At 49.0% G+C, this 14,813-nt stretch overlaps 1 protein-coding gene across 1 annotated transcript in view; it reads right to left on the reverse strand.

Annotated features, from left to right (window-relative positions):
* Positions 1-14,813, reverse strand: part of LOC114660967 (protein kinase, cAMP-dependent, regulatory, type I, beta) — a 102,348-nt gene that overhangs the window by 59,423 nt on the left and 28,112 nt on the right. Inside the window, 2 exon segments of the mRNA XM_028814012.2 lie at positions 11,127-11,218; positions 13,864-14,034. Coding sequence (XP_028669845.2) covers positions 11,127-11,218; positions 13,864-14,034 — 263 coding nt within the window.

Raw genomic sequence — 14,813 nt, forward strand, 5'->3', positions numbered from 1 at the left:
ATTCAAGCAACGTACCATAAAGGTTCTAAAAATACAAAACCAACATCAACGCCAACAGCACGTCCAGGGGTGACCTCCAGTCGCGACTTGTAGATTTGATGTCTCCGCTCGTTTGACTTCCTCGTATACAAAGAACGGGAAAAGTATTGGAATCGCCCAAAAATTCGATTTCGAGATTCTAATGAATCTCGAAGTTTTAGACCTCCCGGAGTCTGAAAATACCAGTTTTGGACTGATGTCTGTCTGTCTGTGTGTGTAAACACGGTAACTTGAGTTTGCTGTCACTTTGGTCAACCAAATTGTGCATACAAGTATTGGGTAGAAAACATTGAATTCTATCAGTTTTGAGCGATTTCCGCTAACTGGAAGTGCTACTTTACCTGAAACGTTTCCATAGAAATATGAATATTATTACTATATTATTTTTATTTTTGGCATGTTTGCAATTTTTCAAAAAAGCGACTGTTTTTGCTTCACGTCATCTAAGGTATGACATGACACGCTGTACTAAAGTCACTTCCGCTTACTGATAGTGGTAATTTACCTGAAGTGTTTGCCAAAATAAAATTATCGTGGCAAACCTTTCATTCCTGCAGCTGCAGAGTCTGATTTATTCAACTTTGTTCATGTGATTGGATTTGGTGCTGCTGCTTCTTTAATGTCCGTAATATAAAAACAGAATCCTTGTCTTGCAGTTTACCCCTCGAATATCCGCCCCCATATCTGAGTACACCCCTAGTGGTCGAGAGGAGACCACTCCCGGTTTTATCTTCAGTTGTTGGATGCCAGGTGGTACAAAGGCACCAGATGTGGCAACCCCTTGAAATCTTTTTGAAACGGGACCACCGGGCTCTCCAGATCTGCCAACTGCCACCCCTACGCCTTTCCCGTAATAGAAATCCAGTCCCTACCACTGAGCAGACTCCTGGCACAGATGCTTAACATGTCTAGGGTGGCACCTTCTGAGGCAGATCGGGACCATCAGGCCACAGCGGTGGGCAGGTGTGTGTGTGTGAACAGCAAACCGACGCAGTCAGACGGCCTCGCTGCGTTGGTAAATCTTCGTTTTGTGCCGATGCACGTCAGCGTTTCACCCTTTCAGACGCCAGGATGACACGCGTTAACCAGGAGTGGTGCGCCGAGGAAGGCGGCGTCGGAGGTCCTCACTCCTGTATATGAATGCCAGTAGAGCAGAAGAGGACTGGGGTGGGTAAGTGAGCCGAGTGGCGCTCCATCATCATCATCATCATCATCACCACCCTGTTGAGAGGAATTCTGGGAAGCCTGTCATTAAAAATCATGAAGACAAAGCCACACCTCCTGCCAGCCTGGTCACTTTTGTGAAGTTTGAAATTGTGACCTACACCCCCCTCTCTCACTTTGAAGCCCACGACGGTCTCCTCACTTTTCAAGCATTTCAACGTTTCCGACCGAGCGTTAAATAAGGATATTCTGCGACCCGTAAGTGACAGCTTAAGGACTCTACAGCTGGCTTCAAACCCGAACCACAGACCATAACTCACAGGCTGCATGTTTAACGACGTAAATCAAAAAAAACGAAGATGCAGCGACACGAGTGAATAACGTACTTGATAAACTGAACACTCGCTTCCTAAGATGTTCAACTTGCTCCTTAACCCCAGCTAACGTCAACAGGAGGCTGCCAAGTGCCAGAAGAAAGAAAAGACACGCCAGGAACAGCCAGTAGGGGGCGTAAACAGACGTGAGAACTGGAGACGGCGCAGGGCACGCCACCCGATGATGAGCCCCCCGGAGTCGGAGTCCCACCTGGCACAAGTCTCTGTTGTTAACATGGGCATCACATATTTAGGAATGGACACTGCTGGGAAAAAGTATTCGCCCCCTTCCAGACCCCCTCTCTGTCTGCTTATTCGTAACACTTCATTGTCCACACAACGTTAGTAGAATACGAAAGACCACCTGAGTGAACATAACACACAGTTTTTTTTTTTAAAGGACCATTTGATTTATTGTAGGTAAAAAATAAAAAAGTTCACCAGCACTTCTCCCACCCATGTGACAATGTGATTGCCCCCCTTAAACGTAATACTTGGCTGTGCCATCAACTGCACTCAGACGGGTCACAGGAGCTCAGGCTTTGGCCCGCTCTCCTCTACAGAATCCTTTGAAGGTCCTGCCCAGTGGGGTTCATGCCAGCTCCTTGACCAGGACCCTCCAAAGCCTTCATTGACTTTGCTTTTTTAGAGGACTTGGACTGTTGGTCTACGGTGTAATCGGGGAGCACCTGAACTTCAAATCACGGACTGATGGCCGGACACCCGTGTGTCCCTCGATTAAGACAAGTCACCCGGACCCTGAAGCAGCAGAGCCACCCAGCGCCATCGCACTGCCTTGTGTCATTGGGGGGAGAGGCATCAGCTTTACGCCTGAGGTGACGTGACTCCTGTCAGCCAAAGCGTCCACAGAACGTCATCCCAGGAGCTTTGGGGGTAATCGGGTGGTTTGGTCAGATGTTAGACGAGTCTCTATGCTCCTGTTGTTCAGCAATGGTCTCCACCCTGCAAGTCTCCTGTGTTTGCCCGGTCGTGAAGACTGGCATGAGCCGAGCTGACCTGAGCTCCTTTGTTGTCCGTCTGTGACTATCCACACGAGTTTTCTCTGCGCTGGGCCGTGCAGATTTACCATAAGGAGGTGATGGCTCTCATGGGGGTCCGTGGGGGTCCCTGGGTTGGACAGACTGAGACATTTCAGTAACGTTCCTTCTCGGGCCGTTTTGATTTTCTTTTGGCTGAGGCCCGGCGTGCTGCTTGTGGAGACCCCTGAGTCAACGTCACATGGCTGGACGGGGGTCCTGCTGAAGTGACGTGCTGATTGAGCCAAGCTCGGGGCTGGGCATCTTGTCTCATTTCAGTTTGCTTTACTGCTGGACTTGGTGACAATGACTTTGTCACTTGTGTGATATGCCCATTGGTGACCTTATCTCCTGTGTTTACTTGGCTTGTCTTTTGTGTTTTACTTAAACTTGTTTGGGGGTCTGAAACAATGAAGTGTCATGAATAAGATCAGGAGGGGGGCAGATGGCACCGTACTTTGTGGGCTTCTCGTTATCACACTGTAGCATGCCAGTAGTCCACGGCTGTGGTGCCAGGTCCACTCCGGCTTGGTGCCATCTGTGCCACAGTAGTCGCCATCCCTCCAGCCGTCACTGCTGCACCAAGCAGACAGATAAACCCTCGGGCTCTGGAGGCTTAAGGGGAGCTCTGCCAGGTACCAGACAGGTGGACCTGATGAAGCCACTGCTGCGTGTAATTCAACACCAAACGACAGAAAGCGAATCCTGTCACTGCACTGGCGGCACCGATTACAGTAAACTGACGTTGTCAGATGAAAGCAACAGTTCATTAAACTCCAAACTACAAAGCGCTGGAGGGGCCCACGTTCTACTGAACACTTCGAATATGCAGAACGCGGAGAAAGACCCCCCTGCCAATTGTGTAGCCCCCCTTCAGCAAGTCTCCAGACCCCCTCATTTTATCACATTTTGACATTCACCTGAACGTTTCCTCAAAGTCTTTTCATGTCCCCCAGCTGACACGTCTCTTCCCACAGCTGGAGGGTTTTTGTGGCCCCCGCAGTGAGCCGCCGCGTTGATTACGTTATTCATTAAGTTCACATCCGAACTCGACGGCTCCTTGTGACAAGTTTAAGTGAGTAGCGGTCTCACCGCTCACCGTCGATGGGGTCACCCACCGTCTGCTAAAGCAGCCTGCTAGTGGGACCGAGGGGGTAATAAGAGAGGCAGATGTTCAAAAAGTTAGGGTCATTTTGCAAAAAAAAAAAAAAAATAATCCTATGACAAAACAAATCTGATTATGAAAATACAAAGAAGAAAAACAGAAGATGTGAACGCAGAGACTCTCGCCCTGATGTGGGCAACTTTTAGTTCATGTGAGGGTATCAAATAAAACCAAAGTGGACTCCTAAATTCAACTCCTCAACAATAAGATCTCAGGGGCCTCGGGGGGCCGCTCCTTAACATCAACTAACGGCTCAGCCACCAGGCACCTCTTAGCCTGGCGCACCTTCTCAAATCTCTCTGAACGATCGTCCGTCCGCCATAACTGCACTTATAAAGGCCTCTCAATTCCCTGGTCAGCCTGCCTCAACACTGGGAGATACCATTTCGGGTCTACTGGGGGAGTCACACACACCTCAAAAAAAAAAACTAAATATCCGACAGCAAAATACACAAAATGAAATACTAAATAACAAAACACAAAACGTTAATAGGTTACTATGACACAAAAGGAAACGTTACAGTACACCAACACTAATAATCCAAAATGGACTCCCCTATCGCGGTCTCTCGACTTTCCCAGACACCCGCGACTGCGCTTAGAGCTTCGGCGCCATCTTTAAAAACACCGGCCGGTAAACGTGGAATATCAAACCTGAAGCAAGTGGCGGAGCATCTGAAAACAAAATGAAAGAAACAACCTGCCGCTAAGTCCAAAAATCTCGTTAAATATATTTCTCTCTTCTTCTTCGTCGTCTTCTTCTTTCAGCTACTACTGTCAGGGGTCTCCACAGCGGATCATCTTCCTCCATCTCTTCCTGTCCTCGTCATCGTGCTCTGTCACCCCCATCACCTGCATGTCCTCTCTCACCACCTTCTCTTAGGCCTTCCTCTTCTCCTCTTACCTGTCAGCTCTGTCCTTAGCACCCTTCTCTCTCCTCCTCACATGTCCAAACCAACGCCATCTCGCCTCTCTGACTTTCTCTCCCAACCATCCAACCTGAGCGGACCCTCTAATGTCTCTCTATTATAAAAGAAAATCCTGAGATGAGACGAGACGATCGCCAAGAGAGTTCTTCAAGTCCCGCCCTCCTCTGAACCATTCATGGTTAACAGCCCACGCCCACGGTGTGAATGCTTTTGTCAGACTCAGTTCCTGCGCTCTCAGCTCTTATGAATTTTTACGTTTTCCTCACTTTAAGTTCCCAATTAAAAAAGACGTAATTAATTTCATCTCGAAGGGTTATCAACAGTAAAAATAAGTACACGGGCAATCCTAGCAGCGAGAAACGATGAAGTCAAACGAATTAACGCCAAAAAAAATGTCGCTCAGTTACACGGCAAATTGGTTAAATGTGTATCAATAGACTCTGCTGACGGTGCGGAACATGAAAACATCAACTTACAATATCAGCGTGGAATATCTAAACCGTTAACACGGTCTGGTCTCCCACTAGCTGAATTACTGTTGAAAGAAGGACGTATCGTAATGTTATCACGTAACTTACGTCCGAGTGACGGGCCATGCAATAGGACAAGATTAGTTGTATTCAAAATCGGTCAAACAATTCTGACATGGAAAATATTAACAGGTCACAAGAAAGGTAATGTAGTCCATCTTCACTAATGACATGAGACACCAAAGGAGATTGTGATATGCCATTCGTATTAAAACGTTTACAGTTTCCCGTTAAAAGAGCTTTGGCAAAGACAATTAACATATCACAGGGACAAACATTCAAAAAAGTCGTTTTATTTAATAGAGAGAAAGAAACGAAATTCACTCACGGCCAGTTACACGTTGCGTTGTCACAATGAAAGTCCAAACACGGAATCAAAATTCAATGCGATATTGACGAAAAGTGAATTCAAAAAATTGTTTTACGGTAAAAGTGTAAGTTTAAAAAGTATTTGTGTGTTCATTTCAAAGCCAAACAGAGCAAATTGTATAACGCAACATGAAATCTAATTTACTTTCAATTCATTACGTTTGACTATTTTATAATATCATTAATTACTCCCTGTAATGTAAAATAGTTACTTCTATTATGTGTATGTAACAATTCCCATGAAAATAACAATCTGTTTAAATTGTCCATCCGCTTCCCCACACGCGAGCGGCAGAGCCGTGAAGTGGTTAGTGTGTAGCGCCCGCCCAGGAGTTGGCGAGCGAAGCGAGGAGCGGGCAGAGCCTCCTAGTATATAGATATAGTATAGATTTTGTTTCTTGCTGACGTATTGCTCATTGCGGTTCCTATATAATGCGTATTGAGAATCTTGCTGTCCCGTATCTGTCTGCACCATACTGTGTTAGCGTCACAGATAGGACGGTGATTTATTTATTTTTCTTGGTGGGGATCCCGGGAACACATCCAGCCTTGGCCCGACTGGCACACACTCACAGGCAGAGACACGACGCCAACAAATGAAGAATGAAGATATTAAATGGACAATCCAATACAGACAACAACAATCAGACAAGCCTGCCCTTACCCTACGGTGATACAATTTTAACACGACAACAGACACTGATGACAATAGACACTGGCGACAAGGTCCTTACACAGTCCAATGCGGCCAAAGCGGTTTGGTGTGAAGATGACAATCCAGGAACGGTTACTGTAATACACAAGGACCCTCAGCGTAAAGCACCTGTACAACAGGTGTGTGATCTCAACACAAAAGCTGTAAGGATGAAAGGCAGCAGGTGGGCCGACAGCAGTCTCAGTCGATTAAGGGACAAAAAAAGAAGAAGTCAGTGCCCCCACGTCGCCCCTGTGATTGCCACTCCCTTGGCGCACTCGCATTGTTTCCTCCATCCTGGTGCCGCGATACACTTTGTTCTGCGAAGCGCCAGGATGCTGGTACTCGTGTTCTGCGAGATCAAACCGAGGGCCGGCGCTGCCACGTAAACAGGAGCACAGCGCTCAACTGTGGGATTTGGGCCAAATGTGCTAACTGCTGTGTCACAAACAGAAACGCATCCCTCTGAAGTGAAGTGGCCTGGGGGATGGGGGTTCATGGGGGGCACCCAAAACCCCCCAGAATTGTCAACATGAGACTTTATTGTAGAACTCACAGCGCCATCGGACCTCCAAATCCTCTACTTGTCTTTCGTTTTCGCGTCTGGCGCCCCCTGCAGTTTTTGTTTTCCTGGGTTTCTAAGATGGCAGCAAATTGTTTGCCTTTCAGTCTCAGAGAACAAAAAACGTTCCAGCGAGCGAAGCAACAAGCACATCGTATTTGGTCAAAGACCTCTGACTGAGTGATGACACGGTGGGTGCAGGTGGGTTCTCGTGTGCGCCGCGGCTCCAGACGTTTGGTTTTTCCTGTTGCTTTCCCACTGATGCCTCAGCAGGTTTGTGTAACGTTGCCGATTAACTAAACATTTGCCCCGTAACTCTTTATTAACAAGTCCATCGAAGGTCCGGGGGAGAGAGCCTATCCAGAACAGAGGGCAGCCCCCCCCGGCGTGCATGGAAGCTCTGGGCACTGCCAGGGGGAGCTGCTGAGCCTTTAATGGCCGGAACTGAGTCAACGAGCCCCTGGAGCACTTTGGGGTGTTTTATAAAAGGAGCCAGCGGCCACCACTCCTGGGGGTCCGAGTCGGGTGGGAGAGGACGGAGCCGCCAGGAGGAGTGGAGGAGGAAAGAGAAAGAAGAAGAGTTTTGGGCTCTGCTGGGAAATGGGGAAGGCAAAAAGAGAAAAATAAACACGTGGGTGTTTCAACTGCACCCCCGGTGGTCCACAAATGTTTAAAAAACACCATCGTCGTTATCTTGATGCTCAAAACCACCTAACGTGCTTGTAGAAAACATGCGGCGAAGTCACCTGCGTGATTTTATAATGAAAATCAGAAACGGGCATCTCAATCAGCTTAGGTTTGCCACAATGTGAGAACAACCCCTGGCATATTTCCATGCTACTGACGGATTCCAGGAATTTTATGTCCCCCCCTCATCAACATAAGCCCCAGCCGAGCACCAGAAAACTCAACACACAGCTGCAGTCCAAGTGGCCATATGCCCGAGATTCACGATGTTGCCAAGGAAACAGGCCTGAATCCCACCAGCCTGCCCTGAGACGGGGCATCAGAAGGCAGCCCAGCCTCGGGCGACAACAGGCCCACATGTGCCTCAAAATCAGAGTTCAAAAATACGCTGGGAAATGTCTTGAAAAACACCCAAAATGGCCAATGTGGGAGAGGATCACCGTCAACCCCTGGCTTGTATAAAGGCAAGGCCACAATAACTCGTTATAAAGGAAAAGAAAAAATACAACCAAAGATTCAAACAAGCGTAACAATAATCAAAAAAATAACCCAAAGCAAACGGAATCCAAGTTGAATCCCACAAGAACAAACCAAGAAACAGTGGCAAAAACCGAGATGTCATCACGGGGAGAAAACGTTCGGCTTTGCTGTGTTGGGAATTACCTGAAACGTCCGTTCCATTCCGAGGACACCTCAGCACAATAACTCTGAAAAGGATGGACGTTTAATGATTCCATCCATCAATCCAGGGATGTGCCCACTGCAGCAAGCATCGGGCACGAGACAGAAACAAAATCCCTGGATGGGCATCAGCTCATTGCAAAGAGAACACACGCACACACACACTGGCGTCATTTTAGTGTCAGCCAATCCCCAAACCTTTATGTCTTTGGAAGGACACTGGAGCCCACTGTGGAAAGCCACCCATGCAAACTCCAGGCAGGGACCACCAGAGACTCGACTGCCTGAGAGGGAGCACTGCCACCCCTATATGTGTAATTATTATCAGTATTCAATATTTAAACAAAGTTAATGACTTATCTATGAAATGTCACATCCATACTTTGACATGAGAGTGACATGGAGTAGAAATCTAAGGATTCTGAAAGGGCAGACGGCTGGAATATCAGAACTGTCATACAATAATACAATACAATACCCTATAATACAATACAATAGCCAATAATACAAGACAATAGCCAATAATACAATACAATAGCCCAAAATCACACAAGTGCCACAATGGGCTTTACCAGGCCCTGTCATGTGTCCTGTGTGGCGATCGCCGCTGTCACGTCAGGAAGCTTGTAGCGATTAACAGCTGGGTGGGTGTTAAGATGACGTTCACGATGGTCTGCTTCAATGACAAAGTAAACTACGAGATTAAAGCAGACATCGAGATTTAAGACAAATTTTCCACTTTACTCACCAAACTGACCTTTTCATCGTGTCCTTCGTTTTTTTTCTCTGTGGCCCAAATGCGCCGCCGGACTTTCTGATGATGTTGTGAAGGTGCAGCACATAAGAGGGAGGGTATGTGCGACCTTTAAAATGGATTGTGACGTTACGAGGGGGAACACGCCACGCTTTAATATAAAAGCCCACCAATGCGTTTGTCGTCATTGTGCTTCACCACATCGAGCCCCTCGTCAAACATCGGTCCTGACATGTGGATAGCAGACGGAGACTCTGACGTCACATTCCAACTTGATCACATTGTGCCCCCTGACTTTTTGCTGGAAGTGCAATTCACCCGCGCGTCACAGTAACTTCTGAGGATGTGCTCAGAGGACGCGTCAAAACGCATGGCAGCCATGACGAGTGTGTGTTGTGAGCGTGAAGAATAAATCGGCTCTAAATGAAGCAGAGTGCGTTTGAATGAGCCGCCCGGACTTCAGTTCTCAGCCTGCCTTTATATGGGTGGGGGGGGGGGGTGGTCCCTTAACTGTGATGGATGGATGGCTGGCCCCGCCTCCTGGGGGGACTCACCCACAAAATACAAGGAACATGAAAGAATAGCAAAATGTACATAGAAACGACGTAATAATAAAGAAGAACAAGATGAAGAGAGAAAATATAATGAAACAAAGGAAAAATAAAACAAACACTCAAATGACAGGAAACAACAATGAAAAAAAGACAATAAAAAGGAGCACTTTAGACACAAGCCTGGGGAGTCGCCCGACAAGAAGCCTTACAAACATTCCAGTAAAAATGTCAGCGTCACATTAGATGAGAACTAAACAGACGCAGGGGTGGCATGGTGGCGCAGTGGGTAGCGCTGCTGCCTCGCAGTTAGGAGACCCGTCTGGGTTCGCTTCCTGGGTCCTCCCTGTGTGGAGTTTGCATGTTCTCCCCATGTCTGCGTGGGTTTCTTCCCTCCTGCAGTCCAAAGACATGCTAAATTGTCCCTGGTGTGTGCTTGGTGTGTGTGTGTGTGTGTGCCCTGTGGTGGGATGGTGCCCTACCCGGGGTTTGTTTCCTGCTTTGCGCCCTGTGTTGGCTGGGATTGGCTCCAGCAGACCCCTGTGACCCTGTAGTTAGGGTATAGCGGGTTGGATAATGGATGGATGGATAAACAGACACATCAAGAGTCGACATTTAAAGAAATGACTTTGAACATGTAAAGCAGAGATGGCGGAGGGGCTTCTTAATACCCAACAAATGACCAACAAGAAAATAACAGAAACAAACCTGAAGTATCGATTCATAACGGAGCCCAGCGAGCCCCACGCGTCATTCCGTCTGATGAGGCCGAAGGAGTAAAGGGATGAACGAGAAAGGCCAAGAAAAACCCACCCACTCATGTCAGGTCCGCGCCATCGAGCCGTGCCACTCCCCGCCCACTTCCTGTTCACTCGTCACCGGTTTTACTCATTTGCCTCGTGACGCTGCTCCACCGTTATACGTTATCCACTTGACTTGTCATTCCTAGTTTTCCTCTTTCTCTGTAGGTCTACCATTCGTGTGCTCAGAGGTTGACGCGCTTGTTCCTTCCTGAGCAGCTCTTCTCGTCTCCATCCTAGATGCCCGCTTCTTCTCTTCTCTCGTCAGCATCTTTTCACGTTAAAGCTGATTAAGTCTTTGTGCTGCAATTACTTTGTACGTTTTCCTCACTTTCACTTGAGCTGCCTCAAGAATGATTAAAGATATGAAGACGTAGAGGAAGTGACGGCGAAGGTGGTAGGGAATGAGAACGGCGCCCGTACGCATGTGCCACACCGCCGCCCTGCTGGCCGCTGCCGAGAGTTGATTCTACAATAAAATCAAAAGAGGAATAACCTTGGAGGTCAACCGTCCCCCTGAAAGCAGACAGTAGACGTCACATAGAATACGTGTGCCACATTTCAGGTCAATCGGTCACACGGCTGATTTCAAATCCCGGACAGCCAGACTCGCGTATTCTATAAGAAGGCTGAAGGCCGCGTCACGTCTGCTCTGAGGTCCTCACAGAGTACAGAGGGTGACACGCGACTCTTTACGGGACCCTCTCCCCCCAGCCGCGCCAAACGGTGTTGTTTTGTCATTTTTTTTTTTTGCGAGATGCAGACATGCGGTGACAAAGCCAGCACTTACCTTCTTTCATTGTCATCGAGGTGTGCGAAAAGTACATTCTTGGAAATGGCTTTCGCCAAGGCCGTCATGGTCTTGTAGTCCTTCGGTATCACCTGTAATGAAGACCATGAGAGGACAGTGAGCGGGTGGGGGTCCCTGGGGTGTCTTCCCCGTGTTTGATGAATTTTAATTTAGATAAACCACACACACACACACACACACTCAGGTTGTTATTTGTGACGGATCCTGACCGGCCTTTACTGAGAATATTCTGGAAATCCGGACACAGCCACCAACTCTCACGGCGTAACAAAGCCTTGACGTGAACTTGGCCACCGCACAGAGATGCTGACCCTTGACTCCGCCTGTGACAGCCAGTGGGGGTCACAGACCGGTCCCAGGTTCATAGCCTCAGGGGTCTCGGTGCTTTACAATTACAACAATATGTAAAAGGGTCCCATCTCACCGCTTGCCCCTCAGTTCCTGGAGCAGCAGCACACTAATCACCAACTTTCGACGTGCTGAGCACCACAGAGCATAAGGCAAGAAGCACCTGCACCAGGTGGGCACAGATCAGCTGCTGGTGCCCTCACCCCCACTCAGTTGTGTGGGTCAGTTCAGAGCGCCATAGGCATTAACACACACACACACATTTTAGGCCCAAGAAGAACACCCATGTGAGCAAATTAGACACAGAAGATGAGCAGACTGGTGTAGGGGACCCCCCCCCGCCACCTCAAAACCTATAGGACCCCCCTCAAAAATATATACAGCATATATGAAAATAGAAATAAATATTCAGATCATTTAAAGGCAGAAGAAAACAGTGACACTCTCCGAATGTATATATGTGCTGGAGACTCCAGGGGGATGACCCACGCAAACCCTTTTCATTGACTTCCAGGGTGTGGCAGAGGATGGAGGTGTATGATGGGGGCTTGGGGGTGACTGGAGGGGCAGCTGAATTGATTGTCAGTAATTGGATCATTCCTGCTGGCACAAAGGTGCAAAAGCGGGCATCGATAGGGAGGTCAAAGTGTTAGTGCTGGGCAAACACTCGTCATTGAGAAAATACTGCAGGGCTGAAAGATGGCAGTCTGTGAGCGCACCACGGGGTGGGCCAAATGAGAGGAGCGTCTGAGAGCAGGGTGGGCAGAGACAGACCCCTCGGAGTGGCAGCAGGTGGCATCCTTTAATCCATAACAGAGGCCACTTATGCAAACACACACACTCTCTAATACACAAAGCCAGTGTGGACCACCGAACCAAAAGCAAAGCACCTGGAAGAAGCCCAGTGAGACACCGGGAGAGGGCACAAGCGTCACACAGACAACAGCGGGCACAGGAGGCACCCACTCTAACCGCTGCACAGCTGTGCCCCCCCGTTTATCAACGGGTCCCCAGATTTGAGATTTTAGCTGACTGGCTCTCACCCTCCAACGGACCCCCCTACACAGGCCACTGTGATGCCTGCCCGTCTTCTCAGTGCTTCTTCCTGAACTCACATTGATTTAGAGGGCATACGTGTGCCTAATGCCACCCTGTGGTTTTATTTTTTTAAGAGGCCATTTCCTGAACAGTCGGCCTGTCATTGTCACTAAGGCCTGAATTCCTTAATCATAACTCAAGGTGAGCAAGTGTTTTAGGGATAAATTATGATTACAACATTTGTCACCACAGAGATGTCCGATGCCAACAACTGCTAATCACCACTCCCTTATTTTCTTTAAAGTAGGCACAGGGGTCAATTTTAAAATGCTCACCTGGCTGTGGCCGCCATTATTATTTCCCAAAGCTACTCCACTGTCCTCTGGCGCATTTCCTTCAGCGACGGCCACACTGAATACCAGCCGAAATGCCAATGCAGTTTTCTCTGCACACACAACAAATACTCAAGTCAGACGAGAAAGAGGGGCAGCAGTCAGGTGAGGGTTGGGGTGGGTGGTGGGTGGCACTCAGCCTGCCATCTCCTCCCTGAGACTGCCACATCTGTGCCCTGATACTAAGATGGCGGTGAGGTGTGCCACCTTCCATTTGCGTTTTCTTGACTCTGTTCATGTTCGTAGAGGCGGTGGGCCGTACTGCACAGGAAAACATGGGCGACCACCAAACCCTGGATTGCCATGCACACGTGAGGTGTCCATATGAACTGTACCCGGGTATGACGCGGGCACATTTTAATGCCAGGTGTAAACGTAATCTCAGTTAACTACAATCCACATGTGAAATGTGCTTGTTCAAGGGGGTCTGCGAGAAAGCGAAGGTATTGTGCGCCGTATGTAACGGGTCTGAATAACGGTGAAGGCCGACTGCCCACTCTAGCTTGATAACTGGAATTGTGATTTAAATATTTTGCTGCTATTTTATATTTATCTTCAGTCATTATGTGCCCACCCCGGTGCTTTACTGGTGCCCTCCCAGTTACGAAGTTCATTTAGTTCACCAGTACTCATGTATATGCGTTGCACAACACCCTTATTAAACATATTGTGCCAAACAGCCTGGCGTGGACGCCACCCCTGAAGACCACCCATTGGGAGCCCACCGCCATTATTTCATCTGTGAAAGATCATACAACGCGTGCCAGGCCAGACACGTTTCCTCTCCAAACCAAACGTCAACTTTCTTTGGAGGGTGGAGGACATCAAGAGTGTGAAGAAGTGTGCCAGGATGGGCTGCTGAACAGATGGCATGCAATTCAAATGTTCAGAGCCAGCAGGGGACCAAACCCGCAGGGCTGCTGCTTGGACCCGCTCACCTTCCTCACATAGGAGACGGCGTCCTCTTCAGTGTACACTTCGGCACTGACGCCACCTCGGCGACGCCGGGCTTTGACCACTGGGTTGGGTGGCGGTGGGGAGATTTCATCATCATGCGAATCCGACTGGGAGTTGGACTTCTGACGCGCCAAGATTTGTTTGCATTCTTCCTAAAAAAAGAGAAAGAAAAAGAAAAAAGAGTCAAGAGAAACAATCAAAGCGACTTGCTGTTGGGAGGTCCAACTTTCTGCAGGGACCCCCTCGCCACCCAGTCAGTCAGTCAGTCCATTCACTGGCCACCTTCACCCCAGTCTGTGTGTGTCCCGGCTGACTGGCACCAAAGTCACTCACGCTAAGTGAAGTCCGTTTCTTCAGATAGCAATGGCGCCAGCCCGTGAACAAACGTCAAGGGCAGCCCGTGGATGGGATGGCCCTCTGCTACAGAATGAAGACCCCCTACGGGGGTGCCAGACCATGACTGGCAATGTGGCGCAGAGGCAGCCCCGAGACGGGATGTGCCCTCTGGCTAAGCTGAAGGCCGGGGTGCTGGCAGCACGTCATCGGTCCTACAGCAGGCAGTGCGTCAAACGGCACGGGCACAAACGCGGGCCAATGGCAGGCGCGGGCACGGCCGATATCCTGCCTCGAGTCGCTCAGTGGTTTCGGCGGAAGCGATAATTACCATGCCATTCGCCAGCTCCTTTCGGCTCCTCTTCCTACACAACTCTTCCCATCCCACCGCGGGCTCTCGTGTCGCCGCACTGTCACTTGCACTCAGACGTCTGTGTGCGCGAGGCACCTGCCAGGGCTGAGCTCCGAGAGAGCCACGTTGACACCGTCGGCCCCCTGAGAAGCCATCGCAGCTCATCTGCGGCACGCCATTTCACCCGAGTAACCGCTGCTGAAATTTCAAACTGCACCCGGCTCCCCGAGGGTCCCTCTTTGAAAT

This window comes from Erpetoichthys calabaricus, chromosome 11 (genome assembly GCF_900747795.2).
Source record: "Erpetoichthys calabaricus chromosome 11, fErpCal1.3, whole genome shotgun sequence".
Taxonomy (NCBI): domain Eukaryota; kingdom Metazoa; phylum Chordata; class Cladistia; order Polypteriformes; family Polypteridae; genus Erpetoichthys; species Erpetoichthys calabaricus.